This window comes from Schistocerca nitens, chromosome 11 (genome assembly GCF_023898315.1).
Source record: "Schistocerca nitens isolate TAMUIC-IGC-003100 chromosome 11, iqSchNite1.1, whole genome shotgun sequence".
Classification (NCBI taxonomy): domain Eukaryota; kingdom Metazoa; phylum Arthropoda; class Insecta; order Orthoptera; family Acrididae; genus Schistocerca; species Schistocerca nitens.
In genome coordinates, this window is record NC_064624.1 from 142,894,604 (window position 1) to 142,919,781 (window position 25,178).

General features: G+C 41.3%; 1 protein-coding gene across 1 annotated transcript in view; it reads left to right on the top strand.

Annotated features, from left to right (window-relative positions):
- LOC126213381 (ankyrin-3-like) overlaps window positions 1-25,178 on the top strand; it is a 100,713-nt gene that overhangs the window by 69,889 nt on the left and 5,646 nt on the right. Inside the window, exon 4 of the mRNA XM_049941087.1 lies at window positions 15,335-15,484. Within this exon, the coding sequence (XP_049797044.1) occupies window positions 15,335-15,484 (150 nt within the window). The remainder of the gene's footprint in view (window positions 1-15,334; window positions 15,485-25,178) is intronic.

The window sequence follows — 25,178 nt, forward strand, 5'->3', positions numbered from 1 at the left end:
CTGGTTGGGGCCCTACCTGGCCATCTTTGTCACCAGATCTCTCAGTGTGTTATTACACTGCACAAGAGCCCACAAGAGCAGAGTCAATCACAACAACCCTCACAGTCATCAAGAACTGCAGCAGAACACTCCAGATGAGACTGCAGCAATTCAAGCATCCAACCTTCGATCCGCCTTCAGCAACCTACCGACCAGGGGGCCCAAAAGAGATGAATGGTGCTCATTTTCAACAGCTGCTATAGTCATCTTAGTGCTGCATTTACTTTCCTCTGTTGTATTGCTTTGTACTATAGAACTCTAATCTCTGGCTGCTTTTATTTGACCCCACCTTCTAATAAATTGCGTGTGTATGTGCGTCCACCTTAGACTACAGTATATGGAAAGAGCAAAGCTATACAAGGCAGTAAGATAGTAACCTTTCTCTCTGAGTCAGAAAATATAATGTAATCTTTTGTAACTGCAGTATAAGTATTTGTATTAGTGTTAATATTAGTAACAACTGTCAGTAGTAACATAGCAGTAACAGTAGTAGTTGTAGCTTCTAGAGAAAATTCATGGTGATGTAGTAGAGGCTTTCAATAGTTGTAAGAGTTATATTGTTTATTACTGCAATTACAGTATCAGTTCTCATTGTAGTGTTAATACCAATATGTAAAATGAAATAGGAAAATTAGGCAAGATGATTTGAAATAACGAATGCGTCTAAAATCATGGCGGCTGCAGTGTAACACGTGTTAAGTTCGGCTCGCGAAATTTAGTTGAATTCGAAGGTGTTCTCGCAGGTGGTGTTGTCTAGTACAAGTGGAAATCGTGTAAACAACAGTGTTCTGTGCAGCAGTGCTATTTTTTTTCTGTGCTCCGCCAATATCTTCGATAAAATGGTAAACAGAAGAGTGAACAGCAGCGCGTCCAGCAGCGGGGCAGCAGCAGGTGCGGCGGGCCCGCTCTTGGCGGAAGGTGCGGCCGCGGCTCCCGGTATAGCGGAGCTGGTCCGCTCTGAGGTAAACGCTGCGCTTCGCGATAAAAACAATCTCGATCTGATAGCAGGCACTATATCAGATACTGTAACGGCAGCAGTATTGGCCAAAATGCGTGAAACTGTTGAGGCCAATACTGCCGAAATTACAGCACTAAAAAAGTCTGTGTCTGAATACGAGAAAAAGGCACGAGAGTTGGAAATGAAACTATCTGCCGCAACAGACGAACTAGAACAGTACCAAAGGCGAAATAGTCTACGACTGTTTGGAGTAGTAGAAAATAAGGAAGAAGACACGGACAACCTGCTTATACAGGTTGCGCGTGAAAAATTAGGCGTTGAAGTGACCAAGGCAGACATTGACAGGAGCCATCGGGTGGGACGAAAACTACCAGGTGCCACCAAACCTCGTCCAATAATAATTAAATTTATCTCGTACCGAAAAAGGGCAGAGATCTTTACCCAGAAGAAGAAGTTAGCAAGGACAGGGCTTACAATAAGGGAAGATCTGACACACGAACGGCTAAAGATTTTAAACAGTGCCATATCCCATTTCGGTCTTCAGAATGTGTGGACTCAGGATGGCAGAGTAATCATTAAGACAGCATCTGGAAAGAAGACAGTCACAAACATGACAGAACTGAATAGTATTAAGTGAAGCTACTCGAGCCAAAAGTGCAAACTTAACACCATTTGCAAATTGTAACAGCCCTATACTCAGATATAGTCTTGTAATTTTATTAATTTTTTAATAATACCCATATTTGTACCTTCAACTAATTGTTTTTGTAACTGTATTAACTTTTCACTATATTTTTTGTGTCTGTAGCTCTAACCATTACTTAATTTTAGTTACTGCTAATACTTTTTTTCATTTTCTCAGTTTATTCTCTTCCGTTCTGAATTAGTTCTATTGCAATTATTAGTCTCTCCTTTAGTTCATTAATCACCCATCTCTTCGGTTTAAATTGTTCATAACAAAAATCACTATCAGTATCACTTTAGCAAATCTCAATCTAATTGTAGCTTCCTACGATAATCACTACCAGTATCACTTTAGTAAATTTCAATTTAATTCTAGCTTCCTACGATAATCTATTAATTATTAAGCTTACTTCTCTCTGCTGGCAGCATCGGCCTCTTAAATCACTCCCTTTTCCCTTATTTCCACCCTAAGCTGTTTCAAATACGCTAATTACATTTCTCCTCTTACGACAGAGGATACACAGTGACACACAGCCGTCACTATTTTGGTTATTCTCCTTGCACCGAATACCACTAATCCATTTTCTATACTCCCGCAACCTCAGGAAATCTCTAGCAGTCGCCTTTCTTTCGGCACTCGCGGTGTCACACACAGGGCGCGCAAAATCTCGGACACCCCTGTGTTATGTCACTTGGCGGAAGCAGCGGCCAGTGCCCCTCGCGGCAGGTAGTGCCTAACAAAGGGAGAAACCAGTCTGCCACCCTGCTCCAGGCTGCTCAGCGGAACGCGTCAGAGCTTTTAGCAGCTCACTGCAACATCCAGTCTTTACCTGCACATTACGAAGAACTTAGCCTCCTCTTCAACCAACTAAACTACCACGTAATCCTCTTATCCGAAACGTGGTTGAAACCACACATATCCTCTGCATCTATTCATCTCCCAGGGTACACATTTCTTAGGGCAGACAGATCAAAAAAGCGAGGTGGCGGGGTCGGCGCATATATACGAGCAGATCTCAAAGCGAAAGTCTTATGTACGTCAAATCCTGCTGAGGAAAAAGAGGCTGAATTCATGTTCATTGAAATAAATATACAAAGTCGGAAATTCTTGACTGGCGTCGTGTACAAGCCGCCAAAAATAAGCTCAATGAGTTCCTTCCAGTCGGAATTACATTCACTTCAGTGTCAATACGAACATGTAATCGTAATGGGTGACTTGAACATAGACCTGCTAAGAGACACTCCCTCCGCAATAAACCTAAGAAGACTGCTTAGTTGCAATAGCATGAACAATCTTCCATTACAACCTACACACCATACGGTACACAGTCATACTCTTATAGACGTAATCGCAACGAAACAGACTGACAAAATAAGAGATGTTGGTCAAACATCGGCCCCTGGCCTCTCAGCACATGATGTAATATTCCTGGCCTACTCTGTGCAGCCCCCAAGGATCAAATCGCGTTACATAACTTGTAGGAACATGAAACGTATTGACCTTGACGCTCTAACAGCCGATTGCTCAGAAATCTCATGGCATCAAATAATCAGAAAACCCACAATCGACGGCAAACTTAATGAACTTGGTGATAAACTCACTGCCCTCTATGACAAACATGCACCTGTGCGCACAATCCGTGTAAGAAAATCTGCTCCATGGCTGACAGCTGAATTACGTCAAATGATGACTAACAGGGATGCTGCCCACAGGCGTTTCAAGGCAGATCCGAAACCCGAGCGTTTCGAAGAATATAGAAAGCTACGGAACAGAGTGAAACAATGCATTCGCAATGCTAAAATCAGGCACGCTCGCTCCCTTGTATGCAGCGATCTGACGCCCACGACTCTATGGAAGAATCTCCGTAGCTTGGGGGTCGGAAAGGCAAAATCGGAAACTACTTTTCATGTGTCAGCTAACGAATTAAATGAATTCTTCTCTGCACCTCTGAATACCAGCACAGCTGATAATTACCGTCCACAAGAATCCCTAAACAGGATAACTAACAACGATACCTTCCATCTAAAACATGTAACAACAAATACGGCAAGAAAAGCAATAATGAGAATCTCTTCTGATGCAATAGGCAACGACAGTATCGGTATAACCATGATTAAGAATGTTGCCGATATCTTAGTGCCTGTCTTAACTGACATATTTAATTTTTCCCTCGTGAACGGAATATATCCCACTGCATGGAAAAGAAGCCTAATTCGACCCATCCCTAAGATCGAAAACCCGCAACTGCCTAGTGATTACCGACCAATTAGCATACTGCCTGCTGTTTCCAAAGCACTTGAATATATTGTTCATGACCAAATCACTGAACACTTGCATGATTTCAGCCTATATGACAATTTTCAATCCGGTTTCCGTAAACATCACAGCACAAACACTGCTCTAATTAAAGTAACTGATGACCTGAAATATGTCATCGACAATCGAAAGGCAACAACATTGACGCTACTGGACTTCAGCAAAGCTTTTGACACTGTTAACTTTGACATATTGCTCAGAAAAATGCAACAGCTTAATTTCTCTGATAGTGCAATGAGATGGTTTGAAAGCTACTTAAAAGACAGACAGCAATGTGTTGTCTGCGTAAATGAAAAATCTTCCTGGAAACATGTTTCCTCGGGAGTGCCACAAGGATCAGTCTTAGGACCACTTTTGTTTTCTTTATATGTCAACGATATTTCGTCGGTTCTGTCCTCCTGTAAATATCATTTCTATGCCGATGACCTCCAGCTCTACCTAAGCGTCAGACCTGAAGATGTAAACACTGCAATCGCTCAGATGAATGATGATCTGTCTTCAGTAGTGACATGGGCGAAAAACCTGGGGCTTAAATTAAATGCAAAAAAGACGCAAGTAATCTTAATAGCCCATCAGAAATTAATAAGTTCAGATTTCCGCGAACGGCTACCTCCTATTCTGCTCGACGGTACTCCAATACCATATCAGAAAACAGTGAAGAATTTGGGTGTAACTTTGGATGAGCATCTCAACTGGGCGGAGAATACAGTCGCAGTGTGCCGAAAGACGTCTGCTTGTCTCTATGCTCTCAAAAAGTTTCGGAACATATTTCCACAGGACTTGAAACGCCAGCTCGTGCAAGCACTCGTTCTACCGAACCTCCACTATTGTGATGTGATTCAACAAGGTATGAGTAGTGAAAACAAAAGACGGCTAGAGCTAACCATGAATGCCTGTGTGCGTTACACCTGCAACATTCGCCGATACGATCATGTTAGTGCTTCATACTCCGAGCTAGGGTGGCTGCGGCCGGACAAATTGCGTGACTACCACACTCTATGTCTACTCCACCGACTCTTCGTCGCGCAAGCACCCCAGTACCTTGCTTCAGAGATCAAAAACCTGTCATGTCATCATAATCGAAACACGAGGTCACTCTTATTTGGTATCCTAACTGTGCCCACTCACAAAACAAAAACTTTTGCAAATTCCTTCTCAGTTGCCGCTGTCCGCCTCTGGAACAAACTGCCCCTTACCTTGCGCAAAATTCAATCTCCTGCTGCTTTTAAGAAGAAGTTGAAGCATTTCCTACTATTATCATCCTCATAAAGTTCACCACAAAATTAATGTACAAGGGCAATCCCCTCATCTGTCAAATAGCAAAGCTAGCGTCTCCTATCTTGCTCCTGAGATGCCTTCCTCTTCATCTGTCTCTATTAGCCACGCAATATTCTTTTCCTTTATATTTCCTTAATTATGTTTCATCATGTCTCTTTATTCTTCTCCTCCCTTCACCATAAGTCTCCCTCATACTCCCTGCTGCCAGCACTCCTACCTCAAATCTGTCTGTTCAATAATGTCTAATTATAACAGTACTTGTGATCTAAAAATATAAACTCTATATGTATGTATTTTTCCAGGTGTACCTTTCAAATTGTTTATTTTACTTTTTGTACTAGATGTAGTTTAACATGCCTACTAAAACATATGAATGTAAAATAAGTAGAATGCCTGGTTAGATGTAAGAGAGGGCCTGATGGCCCTAATCTTGCCAGGTTAAATAAATCAATAAATAAAATAATTAAATAAATAAATTATGTAGAACACCACATCGATATCCATATAAATGTTGGGCCATACTAGTAGACAGAAATAAGGACAGTGAAAATCTGATATTTTAGACATGTTGTTGTTGTTGTGGTCTTCAGTCCTGAGACTGGTTTGATGCAGCTCTCCATGCTACTCTATCCTGTGCAAGCTTCTTCATCTCCCAGTACCTACTGCAACCTACATCCTTCTGAATCTGCTTAGTGTATTCATCTCTTGGTCTCCCTCTACGATTTTTACCCTCCACGCTGCCCTCCAATGCTAAATTTGTGATCCCTTGATGCCTCAAAACATGTCCTACCCACTGATCCCTTCTTCTAGTCAAGTTGTGCCAGAAACTTCTCTTCTCCCCAATCCTATTCAATACCTCCTCATTAGTTACGTGATCTACCCACCTTATCTTCAGCATTCTTCTGTAGCACCACATTTCGAAAGCCTCTATTCTCTTCTTGTCCAAACTGGTTATCGTCCATGTTTCACTTCCATACATGGCTACACTCCATACAAATACTTTCAGAAACGACTTCCTGACACTTAAATCTATACTCGATGTTAACAAATTTCTCTTCTTCAGAAACGATTTCCTTGCCATTGCCAGTCTACATTTTATATCCTCTCTACTTCGGCCATCGTCAGTTATTTTACTCCCTAAATAGCAAAACTCCTTTACTACTTTAAGTGTCTCATTTCCTAATCTAATCCCCTCAGCATCACCCGATTTAATTTGACTACATTCCATTATCCTCGTTTTGCTTTTGTTGATGTTCATCTTACATCCTCCTCTCAAGACACTGTCCATTCCGTTCAACTGCTCTTCCAAGTCCTTTGCTGTCTCTGACAGAATTACAATGTCATCGGCGAACCTCAAAGTTTTTACTTCTTCTCCATGAATTTTAATACCTACTCCGAATTTTTCTTTTGTTTCCTTTACTGCTTGCTCAATATACAGGTTGAATAACATCGGGGAGAGGCTACAACCCTGTCTCACTCCTTTCGCAACCACTGCTTCCCTTTCATGCCCCTCGACTCTTATAACTGCCATCTGGTTTCTGTACAAATTGTAAATAGCCTTTCGCTCCCCGTATTTTACCCCTGCCACCTTCAGAATTTGAAAGAGAGTATTCCAGTTAACGTTGTCAAAAGCTTTCTCTAAGTCTACAAATGCTAGAAACGTAGGTTTGCCTTTTCTTAATCTTTCTTCTAAGATAAGTCGTAAGGTTAGTATTGCCTCACGTGTTCCAACATTTCTACGGAATCCAAACTGATCTTCCCCGAGGTCCGCTTCTACCAGTTTTTCCATTCGTCTGTAAAGAATTCGCGTTAGTGTTTTGCAGCTGTGACTTATTAAACTGATAGTTCGGTAATTTTCACATCTGTCAACACCTGCTTTCTTTGGGATTGGAATTATTATATTCTTCTTGAAGTCTGTGGGTATTTCGCCTGTCTCATACATCTTGCTCACCAGATGGTAGAGTTTTGTCATGACTGGCTCTCCCAAGGCCATCAGTAGTTCTAATGTAATGTTGTCTACTCCCGGGGCCTTGTTTCGACTCAGGTCTTTCAGTGCTCTGTCAAACTCTTCACGCAGTTTCTTATCTCCCATTTCATCTTCATCTACATCCTCTTCCATTTCCATAATATTGTCCTCAAGTACATCGCCCTTGTATAAACCCTCTATATACTCCTTCCACCTTTCTGCCTTCCGTTCTTTGCTTAGAACTGGGTTGCCATCTGAGCTCTTGATATTCATACAAGTGGTTCTCTTATCTCCAAAGGTCTCTTTAATTTTCCTGTAGGCAGTATCTATCTTACCCCTAGTGAGACAAGCCTCTACATCCTTACATTTGTCCTCTAGCCATCCCTGCTTAGAAATTTTGCACTTCCTGTCGATCTCATTTTTGATACGTTTGTATTCCTTTTTGCCTGCTTCATTTACTGCATTTTTATATTTTCTCCTTTCATCAATTAAATTCAATATTTCTTCTGTTACCCAAGGATTTCTATTAGCACTCGTCTTTTTACCTACTTGATCCTCTGCTGCCTTCACTACTTCATCCCTCAAAGCTACCCATTCTTCTTCTACTGTATTTCTTTCCCCCATTCCTGTCAATTGTTCCCTTATGCTCTCCCTGAAACTCTCTACAACCTCTGGTTCTTTCAGTTTATCCAGGTCCCATCTCCTTAAATTCCCACCTTTTTGCAGTTTCTTTAGTTTCAATCTGCAGTTCATAACCAATAGATTGTGGTCAGAATCCACATCTGCCCCAGGAAATGTCTTACAATTTAAAACCTGGTTCCTAAATCTCTGTCTTATCATTATATAATCTGTCTGATACCTTTTAGTATCTCCAGGATTCTTCCAGGTATACAACCTTGTTTTATGATTCTTGAACCAAGTGTTAGCTATGATTAGGTTATGCTCTGTGCAAAATTCTACAGGGCGGCTTCCTCTTTCATTTCTTCCCCCCAATCCATATTCACCTACTATGTTTCCTTCTTTCCCTTTTCCTACTGACGAATTCCAGTCACCCATGACTATTAAATTTTCGTCTCCCTTCACTACCTGAATAATTTCTTTTATCTCGTCATACATTTCATCAATTTCTTCATCATCTGCAGAGCTAGTTGGGATATAAACTTGTACTACTGTAGTAGGCATGGGCTTTGTGTCTATCTTGGCCACAATAATGCGTTCACTATGCTGTTTGTAGTAGCTAACCCACACTCCTATTTTTTTATTCATTATTAAACCTACTTCTGCATTACCCCTATTTGATTTTGTATTTATAACCCTGTAATCACCAGACCAAAAGTCTTGTTCCTCCTGCCACCGAACTTCACTAATTCCCACTATATCTAACTTTAACCTATCCATTTCCCTTTTTAAATTTTCTAACCTACCTGCCCGATTAAGGGATCTGACATTCCACGCTCCGATCCGTAGAACGCCAGTTTTCTTTCTCCTGATAATGATGTCCTCTTGAGTAGTCCCCGCCTGGAGATCCGAATGGGGGACTATTTTACCTCCGGAATATTTTACCCAAGAGGACGCCATCATCATTTAATCATACAGTAAAGCTGCATGTCCTCGGGAAAAATTACGGCTGTAGTTTCCCCTTGCTTTCAGCCGTTCGCAGTACCAGCGCAGCAAGGCCGTTTTGGTTAATGTTACAAGGCCAGATCAGTCAATCATCCAGACTGTTGCCCCTGCAACTACTGAAAAGGCTGCTGCCCCTCTTCAGGAACCACATGTTTGTCTGGCCTCTCAACAGATACCCCTCCGTTGTGGTTGCACCTACGGTACGGCCATCTGTATCGCTGAGGCACGCAAGCCTCCCCACCAACGGCAAGGTCCATGGTTCATGGGGGAAGATTTTAGACATACCATGTTATAATGTTCAAAATAAGAAAGAAATAAGAGAAAAAAAAGCTTCACATATTTGAGGTACCTAATAGTTTCCCGAGAGCATGGCAGAGGATGTCCTGAGGTGGTATTGTGTACCAAAACCAGTAACCAGTAGGCTAAATGAAAACTGCTACTAAGGACTAAAACATAAACACTCATCAGCCAGAACATTATAATCACCTATGTAACAGCTGATATGTTCACCTTTGCAATGGATAGCAGCAGTGACACATCATGGTCTGGAAGGGAATTGGCACCACACTGCCCACACAAGGCACCTAATTCCCAATAATTCCTCACCAGAGGAATGAGCACTTACGCCACGTCGAGGCACATCCCAGATGTGTTTGATAGCATTCCCATCTGGTGAGTTGTGGGACCAGCACATTAATTGAAACTCGCCACTCTGTTCCTCGAAATACTCCATCACTTCCATTCCTTGTGATATGGTGCATTACCTGTTTGAAAAACGCCACTGCCATCGTGAAACATGATCCTTATGAAGAGGAGTATGTGGTCTGAAACAAGTGTATATTACTTGTTGGCCATCATGGTGCCTTGACCAAACTCTACTGGACCTATGAATGTCAAGGTGAATTTCCCTAGAGCACAATGAAACCAGCGCCAGTTTGTCTCTGTCCCACAGCATAGGTGCCCAGGAGCTGCTAGTGGTCAAGTGCCCATTTCAGTCATAGTTGCTGATGTCATGGTGTTAACATTGGCAAATGTATGGGTTGTCAGCTGCAGGGGCACACTGTTAGGAGTCTTGAGGGCACTGTGTGTTCAGACACACTTGTAGCCTGCACCGTCTGTCGCGTTCTACCAGTCTGCCTGGCCTTCAACATTCGCGATATGTAATGAGGGATGGCCACCCAACCCCATGACGTCTGGACATAGTTTCACCTTGGTTTCACCACATGTCGAAGGCACTCACCATAGCGCTCCTCGAACACTCAACAAGTCGTGCATTCCGAAATCCTCATGATGAGCGTTCAGGTCATCATAAAATTCCCTCCTTCAAACTGAGACATATAGCTTACCTCCCCCTTCTACAGATGGACAGCACATTTGCTGATCCTACATCGACTGTGCATGCGTCTGACTAGCAGTCATTCCTCGTGAAGTGACGCTGCTATTGCCAGTACACGTTTAATCGATGATAGGCAGGTGCTCATAATGTTCTGGCTAATGAGTCTGTTATTTATAAATTGCAATGATCGCTGTTCCACCCGAGAGGGTATTGAGAAAATGACATAAATAAACCAATAAATGAATCTCTGAACCAAAGTGCAGGATAACATACTGCTGATAAAAGACCATTATTTGGTCTCAAATGGTAGGCACAGTTGTAAAGGGGTCACTGTGAGCCCAGTATGCAATATAGCATTCTTCCCTTGTCTTGACCAGACATGATAGACTGTAACCTTGACAACGATAATGCCTGCCCTCGTGGTCATGTGCAACTCAACACTGCTACATTGTAACATCTAAATGCCCCAAAATCTTATTGCTGCACAATTAGACCAGCCATGCAACTGGAGATCAAGAGTGGAGCAGCTTCCAAATTTTGTCAGCTGCAGATAACACATGTGTAGAAAGTGTCTCTGTATCCTTCACAAGTATCACACAACATCTGACACTGTTCACGGGCATTATATAAACGTGCTGTGGTGTCGAGTCTACCAGTCATGGAGATTTGAAACCTTGATCAGTTACACTGCAGCTGATGGCGTGTTTGTGTAAGAAGCCAGAATGACATCTCACCGCTTTTTCGGTATGCTTCAATTTATCTGTCATGCATCGAGTTATATATTCTGAAACAGTGACTTGTAACAGTACACTTGTTTCAAACGGTGTCTTCACTCTTCTTTGGATTCACAGACTGAATAGCGTTCAGTTTTGAATTCGAATGTGACACCTTTTATTTCACAGATAAGAGAGACATCAGAAACTACCGACCTGTTTCACTGCTTCTATCATTTACCTAAATTTTTGAGAAGGTGATGTATTGTAGAAGATTATCTCACCTTGGCAACAATAATATTGTCATCAAATCACAGTTTGCCTTTCAGAAGAGGTGCTCTACTGAGAATGCCATTTAAATGTTCACACACCAGATAGTACAAGCATTAAATAACAAAACAGTACAGGTGGGTATTTTCTGTGACCTATCCAAGGCATTTGATGGTGTAAATCATAATATACTGCTAGATAAATTTTGTAGGGTTGATGGTGTAGTCAACCAATGGATCTTATCATATCTAACCAAAAGGTTGCAAAAAGCTGTATTTAGTAGTAACTAAACCAATAGATTTCAGGGACATAATTCTGACTTATTGGATATCACATGTGGGGTTCCCCAAGGCTCAATCTTAGGTCCACTACTGTTTCTCATATATGTTAATGATCTACCATCTAATGTACAGCAAGCAGAATTAGTTCTTTTTGCAGATGACAACAGTATTGTTATCACTCTCAGTATTAATACAGACCTGGAAGAAATGGTAAACAAAGTTCTCAAAAGTATCATTGTTTGGTTTTCTGCAAATTGTCTCACCCTGAATTTCACAAAGACACATTATATACAGTTCTGCAGCTCTGGGGGGTATTGCATCAGTGATAAGTGTAACACATGGTGGTGAAGTAATACATAGGGCGGAAATGTTTAAAATTCTTAGGTGTCCATATTGATGAGAATTTTAATTGGAAAAACATAAATTTTGGAACTTCTAAAAAAAACTTAGTTTAGCTACATTTGCACTTAGAATCATAGCAAGTTTAGAAAATAGGTAGCCGGCCTGAGTGGCCATGCGGTTCTAGGCGCTACAGTCTGGAGCCGAGCGACTGCTACAGTCGCAGGTTCGAATCCTGCCTTGGGCATGGATGTGTGTGATGTCCTTAGGTTAGTTAGGTTTAATTAGTTCTAAGTTCTAGGCGACTGATGACCTGAGAAGTTAAGTCGCATAGTGCTCAGAGCCATTTTAGAAGTTGACATATTTTGCTTCTTTTCATTCAGCAATGTCGTATGGAATAATGTTCTGGGGTAATTCATCTTTAAGAAAGAAGGTCCTCATTGCCCAAAAACGAGTTGTAACATTAGTATGCCGCGCTCACGCGCGATCGTCTTGTAGCCATCTGATTAAGGAGTTGGGCCTACTGACTACCGCTTCACAGTATATTTAATCCCTCATGAAGCTTGTTGCAAACAATCTACTACAGTTCAAAAGGAACCATGAGGTACATGATTACAATAATAGAAGAAAAAATTACATTCATTACTGAACATTAAGGTTTTCTTTAGGTTGCCATTAAGGTTTGAACCAAAAACTTTGACCACTTACCCTGTGATATAGAATGTCTAACAGACAGTATGGTAAAATTAGGAAATAAATTGAAAAAGTTTCTGCTTGAGAACTCCTTCTACTCTGTAGAAGACTTTCTATGTTTGTAATTTGTAAAAGGTTATCGGTGGGAACTGATAACTCAATCTGTATTTCTTGTTACCATTTTGGGGAAGAAGAATAGTAATTGTATGGTGATGTTTAGAGTACAAATAGACGTATAAATTAACTGGCAATTTGAATCTAAAATGACTCATTCCACGACCTGACTAAGTAACAAGCGTTTCTTTCTATTCACTGTGAGTGGGCAAAATTCACTTAAACATCTGAAAATTCGGTTACTGTCTTCTATCGTACCTCATTCGTTTCATATTATGCAACATTTATCAACGACATTGTACCTTGTAGACATACTGTATTTGGCTATTTTGCCACCGCCTTGTGAGGCATTAAAATACCATAATACAGAAAAAACTCGCAGTGCAGCTATTACGCGGTAATGGCGTACGAGCACTCTGTCTAAGACTCGTGGAAGTCTAACGACTTGATGGAACAGTAAGTGATAAGAATTAATCCCTACATGTTATATGTCTACTTCTAGTACTCATAGATCAACTTTTTCATTATACCATAAATACCGTACGCCTCAGTTGTCTTTGATGGCGAGTAGAGAGCGGCGAGACGGAAATGACGTCCCTTGTGACAGTAGTGTGCTTGGCAAAGGAGCAGTTCTGCGCTTTCGAGTTTCTCTCGCTGTACACAGACATGAAGGTCGACCCCAGTTTTCGGCGCAGCATCCGCCTCACCCAGTGGTGACCCACGATGCAGCCGCCGGGCTGTCTGCCGTTTACCCAGGGGGGGGCCACGAGACGCCTGGGGCGGCTGGCGACTTAGGCTGTCGTCATCCTGGCCCCAGGGCAGAACTGGCGCCATTCACCGTGTCACCTCACGTCACGCGAGCGTTGCGGTGCTTGTGTCGTTTTGGGTCACCAATAATGTTCGGAAGCGACATCCCACAGACTAACAACCTTGCACAACATCATATCACTGGCATAATTCATCTCCTTCTTGATGTATATCCCATTTCTTCGTGTTCTGGGATTATTTTCGCATCATTCTGACAGACAACAGCGACGAAAGAACGCAAAGAGATTTTTAGATACCTGTTTCCAATTTCTTCCCCCTATAGTCCGATTCCTGTCTCTTAAGCGGGTAGGAAGTCAAAATTTTTTTTAAAAAATCGACTTTTCGGAAATATGTCTGTTTTGTACAATACATCTTTCTGAATAGTTTGATGTATAAAACACATATATTTCAGTGATTATAAGGCACGCTATTTGGTCCTACGTGTACCAAGATGAAGCGCTACACCCCTTACCACAGACGTCTGCTGTCATACATACGTGTATTTCACTGTGTAGAAGTCGAATGTTTATATTTGCGCCAGAGATGGGCATACGTGTAACAAAGGACTATCTTGATGGCGGCACCCAAACACCAATGAAAGCTTTAATGAATGTGCATGGAAAAGATTGCCAAAAACCAATTTCTGTGTGGAAGAGATGCACTTGCTGTTGGTGTTTATGATGCAGTTACATGTTTTGATGATGGTGTGCAAAGCCGGATATATATTTTAGAGAAAATGGGAATCAAGGGCAAAGTGAACTGCATCAAAGCTTTATATGGGATAAACAGAGAGCGTGTAGTGAAAGCACGTAAATCATTTTTGGAAGTGATAAATTCGGAAAAAGTGAATCATAGAAAAGACGAAAACTGATTTACAAAATGGAAAAAACCCTCTTTATGGTGATGGACAGTTCTAAAAGATGCCAAATGCTGCCAGAAACTTTAATGGCCATTTTCTGCAAAACACAAATTTCTGTTCTCAGGTACATGTAACATCCAAAATAAATATCCCATTCCTTTTCCAACGTGGTATCCTTATTAAACACAAACTCCTTGATGCAAAACTCTAGAATTTTCCATCTCTATTAAAAACTGTGGTAAAGTTTGAGATAATTAACTATAAAATTTGAGTTTTTTCTAAACATGAAGTTTAAAATGTAGCAGGTCATTCATTTTCTTGTAAGTTAAACAAAATCTAGAATTTCATACACCTTAATGTATGGATTGTATGCTGTGCAAAATTAATCGAAGAATCTCTCTTACTTATGAAGAAAAGTGTACCTATAGCAAAAAATGCAGCCAATAGTAAGTGAAAAAATTATAAAGTTCCACATGTAAAAAAAAATTATTTCCTTGTGTTTTTGATCTTTCACTGCTATGATTGTGAATCCTGGTCATGCTGACAAAAATTCTATGAATTTATTTGTAAAAATATAGACAGTAGAATTTAGTATCTTGTGGTGCCTCTTCTGCTCCATGTCGGCCCGCTTGACGTCCAACCCGCTTAACATACGAGCTACAAATACCATCTCATGACGGTAGTACCACATTAAGTGCATTTAAGGGTTACTGACATTCAAATTTTTTTTGTGATATACGCTGTTGTGTATTGAAATTATGTTGACCAATTGGTGTTGTAAGCACAGTTGTTGAGCTTTCTACACATCTTATATTTATGCTTTATTTTGTACCAAATATTGTGTAATATGCTAGGCTACAGGTATGAGAAAATGAGGAGAAGGAAGATGAATGATTACCTGAATGCTGTCATTCATCTTGCGTGGGCCACTACTGTCGTTGGCAGTGTGTGTTCTATTATCTGTGTGTGGACAGTACCTCAGCCGTACCGTCTGTGGTAATCTGCCCACTGGACTCGATGTGAAAACCGTTTTTGAGGCAGTGTTCCTTCTGTGCAGCACGCCAAGCGCTGGAGAGAGCAGGACCGGCCCCTCCTCGCAGCCGCACAGTGGCCACAGCGACGACGGCCGGAGGCCAACCACAGTTGTGCCTCCCACCTCTCCCCAGACGACTCCCCAGCCTGATGACGTCGCCATCTCTCTCCTGCGGTGAGTTCAGCCACTTAACGTGTAGACTGACCACAATCACAACGCGACATGTTGGGCAGTTAGCCAAGTGATAAAGTCAAGAAATCGAATGTCGCTATTTTACGTTTTTGACGAAGCAGAAGTTGTAGTTCTCGTATAAAGTTTTTCCTTTCATTAATTGTGACGTTCGACGAGGCAAGGATATAAGGGGATCTATACACCCTTCTACAGGTTTGTTACATGACTCGTTTTCAGTTCCTAACACAGCTGACTTGTGTAAGATAACACTAAATATTTCCCCAAAATTAACGACTGTGCTGGTGTGTTGGGAGCAATTTCAGTTTTCAGAGAAAACTCTGTCTAGTAATCTCGCAGAAAGCCCTAAGATGTTCTGGTAATACATTAAGCACACTAGTGGAAAGAAGCAGTGAATAACCTTCACTGTGTGATAACAATGGTGAAGTCACTGGTGACAGTGCCACTAAAGTAGAGTTATTATACATAGTTTTCCGAAACGCCTTGACCAAATAAGAAGAAATAAATATTCCTGAATTCCTATTAAGAATAACTTCAAAGTGAGAAACATATAAGCAGATATCCTCGGTGTAGCAAAGTAGCTTAAATCACTTAATAAAGGCAGGGCCTCCGATCCAGATTGTATGTGTCAGGTTCCTTTCAGAATATGCTGTCATAAAAGTTCCATATTTAGCAATTATATACATCAGCTCGCTCACAGAAATATCCGTACCTAAAGACTGGAAAACTGCTCATGTCACACCAGTACACAAAAAGGGAAATAGGAGTAATCCGCTGAATTACTGGCCCATATCACTAACGTCGATTTCCAGTAGGGTTTTGGAACATATGCTGTCTGAACATTATGAATTACCTCGAAAAAAACGATTTATTGACACATTATCAGCAAGGGCTTCCTGTGGAACACAACTAGGTCTTTATACTTGTGAAGTAATTAGTGCTATCGACAGGGGATGTCAAAAGATTCCATATTTTTAGATTTCCTGAAGGCTTTCCTAGCCTAACTGCGTGCCTATTGAATATTGCCTCAGTTGCGCGACTGAATTCGCGATTACTGTCAGAAAGGCGTCAAGTAAAGCAGATGTAATATCGGGCGTTCCCCAAGGAATTGTTATAGGCCCTCTGTCGTTCCTGATCTATATTAACGACGTAGGAGGTAATATGGGTAGCCCTCTTAGATTGTTTGCAGATGATGCTGTCATATACCGTCTTGCAAAATGATTTAGATGCGATATCGGTATGGAGCGAAAAGTGGCAATTGACCCTGAACAAATAAAAGTATGAAGTTATTCACACGAGTACTAAAAGAAATCCACAAAATTTCTATTACGCGATAATTCACACAAACCTGAAGGCTATAAATTCAACTAAATACTTAGGGATTACAATTAAAAATAACCTACACCGGAACGATCACGTAGATATTGTTGTGGGTAGAGCAAACGAAAGACTGCGAATCATTGGCGGAACACTTAAAAGGTGGAACAGGTCTGCTAAAGAGGCTGCTTACACTACGCTTGTCCGCCCTATTCTGGAGTACTGCTGTACCGTGTGGGATCCGCATCGGATGGGACTGACGAATGACATCGAAAAAGTTTAAAGAGGGGCAGCTCATTTTTTATTACCCCGAAGTAGTGGAGATAGTGCCACGGACATGATTCGTGAATTGGATTGGCAATCATTAAAACAAATGCGTTTTTCATTACGATAGGATCTTATCATTAAATTCAACTACCAGTTTCCTCCTCCGATTGTGAAAACATTCTGTTGGCACCCACCTAAATAGCGAGAAATGATCACCACGATAAAATAAGAGACCTCAGGTCTCGCACAGAAAAATTTAAGTGCTCGTTGTTCCCGCGCGCCGTACGAGAGCGAAACGGTAAAGACACAGCTGGATGGTGGTTCATAGAACCCTCCGCCAGGCACTTTATTGTGAATAGCAAAGTACTCACGTAGACGTGGATGTAGATGGTTTCCTATCTTATGAATTAACTATGAGGGGAGAACCCTTATCTTGGATTTCCACGATTATTCTCCCAACGGTATGATGAGGAATTCTCTCACAGGGTGTGTGGTAACACCGCAGCTGAGGGAGCGGAATCAGTTGAGATCCGTGGCTTATATCCTACTGCGAGAGACGTATGTGGCAACGTCTAGTGGCAGTTTTTGGGAATCATTCGTGGCAACAACAGCTTCAACGAAAGTGGAAGTCGGACCTGTCGGTGTCCTACTGATTAAGGCGGCCATTTTAAATCACGAAAAATTTTGTCAATCCTATTGTGTGGGCATGGTTGAGTGGAGATGGACACAGTAGCCATATGTCGAGAGCTGTAAAACCTTCTGTAGCTCAGGGAGTTTCACAGGCGACCTGACATAAATTTTTCTTTTTATTCATCGCAGACCAGTTTCAGTGTAAATTCGTCGTGACTTCACTTTTCTTATTTGAAATCATAGATCTATAGTGGTAGTCACCGATATTTGACTGACGCTTTGTAAAATAATCCTGTCTGATAGTGAACTGATATTGTTGCAGGACACATTTCAGTTGATGCCTGAATTCTACAGGCCTAAAAGTGGCAATTCAGAGTATTCAAATGCCTTTACAATTAATGAGAGCAGAATCCAACAAGTTACTGGACAATAGATGAGTCTGACCTCACCAAGTAGTTTAACAATGAGAATGGGATCAGTAATGTTTCAGTGGACTTATGAAAACATATTCTCTCCCAGTGATTCAAGGATTTCGGGCTTTAATTACCTATTATGGTCAGCCACAGATGTACGATGTCTTACATTTAATGTTTGCACCAAATTGAGCAAATACTTCTCAGAATACTTTTCCCAGTCTAAAAGCTTTATGCACACAGGCAGTCAACAAAACATAATCCATGGGTCTGATAATATAGAAAGATACAGAGAATGTACGCTGAAATTTTATAAGATACTGATAGGTATTTACCCAATTTGTCGAATACAAATAGCATCAGCCATTTGACATAAGAAGACAACCAACGAGAAGTAAGTGTAGCAGGAAAGACTAAAGATAGAGAGATCAGCGAAGAAGACTGTGTAGATGAGCCAGAAACTCGTCAATGTAAGATGATGCAGCATAATCAATAATAATTAATGAATATGATGTCAGGCAACGTCTGTAAATTATGTTGTACGTACTAGACATAAAATTGGCAGAAGCTCAGGAGAAAATGGGCAGAAAACAAATTAGATAATAAATTATTGTTGTTGGACAAGAGACAAGACATGGAAAGGAAAGAATGTTCCAGCATAAAAAGACTGACATAAAAAGAGGAGAAAGCTGGCTAAACAGCAACAGAGAAACATCAGCATGAAGATATAAAATATTAAGAGCAGGAAATGAAACATATTAAGACAATACTCGATAATGGAGTGAAAAGTGTGTTGAAAGAGAGCTAAAAAGGCCAGGATGGATAGCAGATCGTGCGTAACATGGTAGTAATGTGACTATCAGACGGCTGAGGTGGAAGAGGTCCTACATAAACATAGGCTTTGGGAGACTAAAAGCGTGAACAGCTTTAAACAAAAATAGTTTACAATCATAAATACACAGATGGAAAAGAATCACAAAACCAAAAACCTGTTAATATAGAATAGTGAAGCGTCGGGAATACATTTGCCAGGGTAACATATTTAACTGATTAACTCTGCAAGATCGCAAGTTAATGTAAGTGCGCGATAAGCCACTGGAAACGTGAAATGCTGGAGCACTGTAAGGAGGTCGAATGCAAGCGTGCAGACATGCATGCATTGTGTTGCTCAAGTATCGGATGTCAGTATTTGAAATGGAGTTCGATGCCTGATGCACTTGGTTGGTAAGTACAGGGACGATTAATGCTGTTGGTGAATGATGCCAGAGGAACTGTATGATGATGTCCCATATCTACTCTGTTGGAAACAGACCTGGTGATCGAGCGTGCCAAGAGACACGTCAACACTCTATAGAGTATGTTAGGTTACAAGAGCGGTAAGTGAGCGAGCGTTATCCTGTTGAAAAACTGCCCCTGGAATGCTGTTCGTTAATGGCAGTAGAATGGGTCGAATCACCAGATTGAAACAGACAAGGTGTGTGGGATAACCATGAGAATGTTCCTGCTGTCCCAGATCATAACTCCAGATGTAGGTCCAGTGTGTTAACACACAGAAAGGCTGTGAGTTTTTTTCAGCTGATTTTATCAATAGACTGGGGGCTCTTCGTCTTAGCAGTGTAAAACTTCTAGTAAGTTTTGATGTCGTCTCACTTTTTACAAAAGTTCCTCTTGCAGATTTGACACTGATTGGTAGCATGTTTCCTGTTGATATCACTGCTTTGTTCAGGCATGCTCTTTCCTCAACTTATTTTATGTTTAATCAAGAATATTTTGAACAGAATGACGGTGTCGCCATGGGTAGTCCTCTGTCTCCTTTGGTGGCCAACCATTTTATGGAGGATTTTGAAGAGGGAGCGCTTGAATCGGCTGCCCTGAAACCAACAGTATTTTGGCGGTATGTGGATGACACTTTCATAGTGTGGCCTCATGGAGAAGATAAATTAATGGAGTTTCTACATCACCTCAACTCCATTCATAGCAACATCCTGTTCACCATGGAAATAGAGAAAGATGGTTGTTTGCCTTTCTTGGATGTCCTGTTTCGAAGGAAGAATGATGGTTCTCTAGGGCATTCAGTTTACCGGAAACCCACTCATACTGATTTGTACCTGCAAGCATCGAGTTGCCATCACCCATAGCAAACCATGAGTTTGCTTAAAACACTTGTTCATAGAGCTCATACTGTCCCAGATCTAGATAGCTTACCTCAAGAACTCGCCCATCTAAAGGCAGTATTCAGTGAAAATGGGTATTCCATCCGGCAGATTAACAGGGCACTAACAGTTAAAACTAAGAAGCAGGAAGTGAATAAAGAGGAGAACATGCCGGAACAATCTTTAGCTTTTCTTCCTTTCGTTGGCAACACGTGGTTTAAAATAGCAAGAATCCTCCGAAAATTTCAGGTAAAAGTGGTTTTCCGCCCACCATCGAAGATTGCGGACCTTGTGGGATCCGTTAAGGACAATCTGTTGCTACGAAAGGCCGGAATTTACAAAATATCGTGGCAATGTGGTATGGCTTACATAGGTCAAACCACACGCACCGTGAAAGAACGCTGCACTGAACATCAACGTTACACCCGCCTTTTGCAGCCAAGCAAGTCCGCTATGGCTGAACATTATATTGCTACTGGACATTCAATGGAGTATGAGAAAACAATGATTTTGTCCACAGCAACGTCTTTCTGGGACTCCATTATTAAAGAATCCGTAGAAATACGACTGGCGGAAAATCTGTTAAACCGTGACAGCGGCTACCAGCTGGACAGTGCATGGAATCGCATCATCTCCACGATTTGCTCAAATCGAATACGACAGAGTGCGTCGACGGCCGTGGCAAACAGCAACGCAGATGGCGACTGAGTTCCGCTATTCCACCATCGAGGGCGCTGCCGGAGGGCAGTGTGGTTCAACTATCAAGTTTTCGACTCATGCGCAGAATAGTTACAGCACGCTATATATTGCGGAACGGGGGCCGTTTTCGCCAGTCTGCGACGGCTCACCTGAAGATGACTGGCAGGTGCCCAGTTGAAATACCGTGCGACGTATTGAACGACCGGCTGCAAGCCCGAAATTTGTTTGAACACACAGAAAGGCTGGTTGTAAGCCCCGAAATGGCCTAATCAAAACATGGCCATTACAGACAGCGAGGCTGGTGGTTTGGGATCAGTGAGACGCATGTTACAGGGCATCTGGTTCGGAGTTGTCTTTAAAGTAACCCTTTTGTAAGAGTTCATTGTGTTACTTGGTAACACCTGCTGCTCAAACTGCTGCTGGAGTTGTATTACAATGCGCCAGAGTAATACGCAGAACACGATGGTCTCCCCTCTCAGTAGTCCCACGTGGCCGTCTGTAGGCCAGTCTTCTTGCTACCGAAATTCTTCTGATCACCGCTGCCAGCAGGCATGTATAGCTGCTACATTACTGTGAAATATTTCTACATCACGGAAGGAACAACCAGAATCTCGTAGCCCTATTACAGACTTCGTTTAATCCCTATGAGATGTTGATAAATGCGTCTTTGTCGTCTCAAAGACATTTTTTCCCTACATAAACTCACTAAGTCCAGTCTCAAAATGTAACTAACGCTAAAGCCCGTTACAGCGTATAATTAAAGCAGGCTTCATTTGCTTCCTCACAGTGGTGCTACTAGTACCACTCTTAAGCGACGTGACTGCCGCAAAAAGTCATCATCATTCAGATGTAGAACCACGCCTACCAACTTTCGTTAATGTCGCACAGCTTTATCTTGGTGCTGCAATCCTTCATTGTATGTACTATTTCGAAAGTAAAAGACGTTGTTAACAATGTTACCAAAATCTCAAAAAGTTATTGAACGATTTACTTCACATTTTTACGCGATACTCTAATGGACGTTGGGACAGTGGTCATGAGATCAGGAGCTGCAGGTGATAACATACTGTTAGTAAATGCACTTTCATTGGTCATCTTTTGCCGCAGCCCACTGACGCCAAATTTAGCCGCACTTCCGAACAGATACGTTGGTAGTACCTTCTGCATTGATTTCTGCGGTTATTTCACGCAGTGTTGCTAGTCTCTTAGCACTGACCAACCTATGTACAAGCCGCTGCTTTAAGTCGCTATCTGAAGGCTGTCAGCCACAGCATTGACCGTGGTGACAGGTAATGCCTGAAATTTTGTATTCTCGGCACACTCTTGACACTGTGGATCTTGGAATACTGAATTGCCTAACGATTTCCGAAATGTAATGTCTCATGCGTCTAGCTTAAACTACCTTCCGGTGTGAAAAATCTGTTAATTCTCGCTGTCTGGGCATATGGTCACAATCACGTGGGAAACTTTTCACATGAATCACCTGATTACATATGATAGCTCCGCCAGTGCACTGCCCTTTCATATCTTGTGTAAACGATACTACTGCTATCTTCGTATGTGCACATCACTTTTGCACAACTTGTCACCTCGATGAAAGTCATTTAGGATTGACATATGTACCATGTTCTAGGTAGCCAAGGCTAAATAACTGCAGAAAACTTAAGACAAAACTTTCCACAAACAGTCATAGGAAGGACTGACACAGAATATAGAAAAGTCAAAATAATAATTACCATGGGAATTCCATTCCCAACGTCAGAAGAGAGAGCAGATAAATGGAAAGATCACATTGACAGCTCCTATGAAGGAAGAACTTTTCTCATGACATGGAGGAGGAAGCAATCTGTGTTGCCGTGGAAGATATAGAGGATGTACTGTTAGAGGCAATATTTAAAAGAACTCTGGTCGATTTGATAACACGTAAAGCTAAAAGGATACATAAAATTTAATCATGACTACTGAGTTCATAGGGGAAAGTGGCACCCAACGACTGTAGAATCAATGAGACAGGCAATGTACCGTCACACTTTCAGAAAAAAATCATCCACATATTTCCAGAGGTAACAAGGGCAGATAATTGTGAAAACAAAAGCGCAGTCGTCTTTGGAACTCATACATCCGAGCTGCTGATGAGAATGATATAAATAAGAATGGAACAGAAAATTGAGAAACTGTCAGATGACGGTCAGTTTGGTTTTAGGAGAGGTAAAGGCGCCAGAGAGGCAGTTCGAAAGTTGTACTTGATAATGGAAGCAAGTCTGACGAAAAGTCAAAATACAGTCAAAAGTTTTTTTACCTAGAAAAAGCATTAGACAATATAAAATTCTGCAGGATCTTCGAAAGTCTTACGTAAACGTAAGTAAGTTACAGGGAAAAACAGGTAGTTTACAATATGTACAAGAACCAAGAGGGAAGAATACTGGAAAATAAAGAACAAAGTGCTCAGATTAAAAGTGTGTAAGACAGGGTGCAGTCGTTTCCCCTACTATTCAATCTATTCGTCGAAGAAGCTATGATGGAAATATAATAAAGGTTCAAGCGTGGGATTCAGATTAACAGTGAAAGGATGCCTAAGAAAAAATTTGTTGATGACATTGCTGTTCTCAGAGAAAGTTGAATTGAATGGAGAGTCTGATGAGTAAGGAATATTAATTGAGAATGAACCACGGAAATAAATTTCTAATGAGAAGTAGCAGATATTGGAATTTTTTACATTTAAATTGGTGGTCATGAAGTAGACGATATTAAGGAATTCTGGAAGCAAAATAGCTCATGATATACAAAACAAGAAGGACATAAAAAGCATACTAGCAAAGGCAAAATTGGTACAACTAGCCTACATAATTCTACCATTATGAAACAAAGGTCATAATTTGAGGAATAAATTTATGAGAATCTATGTTTAGAGAACTACTTTGTATGATACTGAATAGTAGACAGTGGCAAAACACTGGGACTGAGGAGACTACGGGCGTCTGAGATATGGTGCTAGAGAAAAGTGTTGAAAATTAGGTGGGCATGTTGGATATGGAATGAGGGGATACTTCGCAGAATTAGTGACATGGGGAAAGACTGACAAGACGAAGGGGATGTAGAAACTGAAGAGAAAGGCAGATTGGCCTACATCCAGGAGTTAATTGAGCATGTAGTGTGTATCTGCTATTTTGAGATGAAGGTTGGTGCAAGAGAGGAATTCGTGGCAGGCCACATCAAACCAATTGGATAACTACTGGCTAAAACAATTTCATTTGGCAGATTAATAAAAATTATTTGTACTTAATTGTCTTTAGTTCAGAAAGAAAGTTTTACATGTTATTCCTGAAGCTGCAACACACAGTTTGTAACATCAAAATGTAGGTGTTGCTGTCACATGCAAATAACATGGCCCGTTTCTCAGTAGACATTCAGTTACATCGACAGTTTCTGGACCTCATTAGTGAACATTAATAAGGGATATGTCTACGTTTCATCTCTATGAAGGCTTTGACTCTGCTGAGGAAACTTTCAGTAATGGGTCTGAACTTCAGTGGAAAAATGAGAACCCATCCTTCCTCAACGTTGGACTCTGCAGCGAAGTCTGCTTCTAACTCATCCCAAAGCAGCTACATTGGATTCAGCTCGGAATTCATGGCAGAATAGTACATTCATGGAATGTTGTTGTCCACAAACTGTCACATGACAGATAATGATTTATTACAAGGAGCACTGTCTTGCTAATACAAACAATGATACTGTATTGTATGCAGTACATAAAGCTGGAAAACGTGATTGATATTCTGTCGAATTTAGTGTCCTCTTAAGCTCAATAGGGGAATAATAACATAGCCATGGATATACCCCATAATGTAACGCCATCTTCTCACTCCTTCACTTTTGGCATTACACAAAATGGCAGGCAATAGTCATCAACCAAAAACAGAACCTTCCATCGGACTGCCACAGGTGGTTCATCTGTCTGGACCATTCGTTTCCACTCATTCATCGTCCAGAGGCATTACGCTTTACACCAACGTAAGTGTTGCTTAGTACTGACTGCAGATATGCGTGGCTCATTGGGGGGGGGGGGGGAGCTACTCGACCATTTTACCCCCTTCTTTTTACCTCCCTGTGGACAGTCGTTATGCTGGCTGCAGTGCTTCATGCGATTTTTTACAACGACCCTCCATAAAGCTCCATGGTCCCTATTGGTCGGTGCAT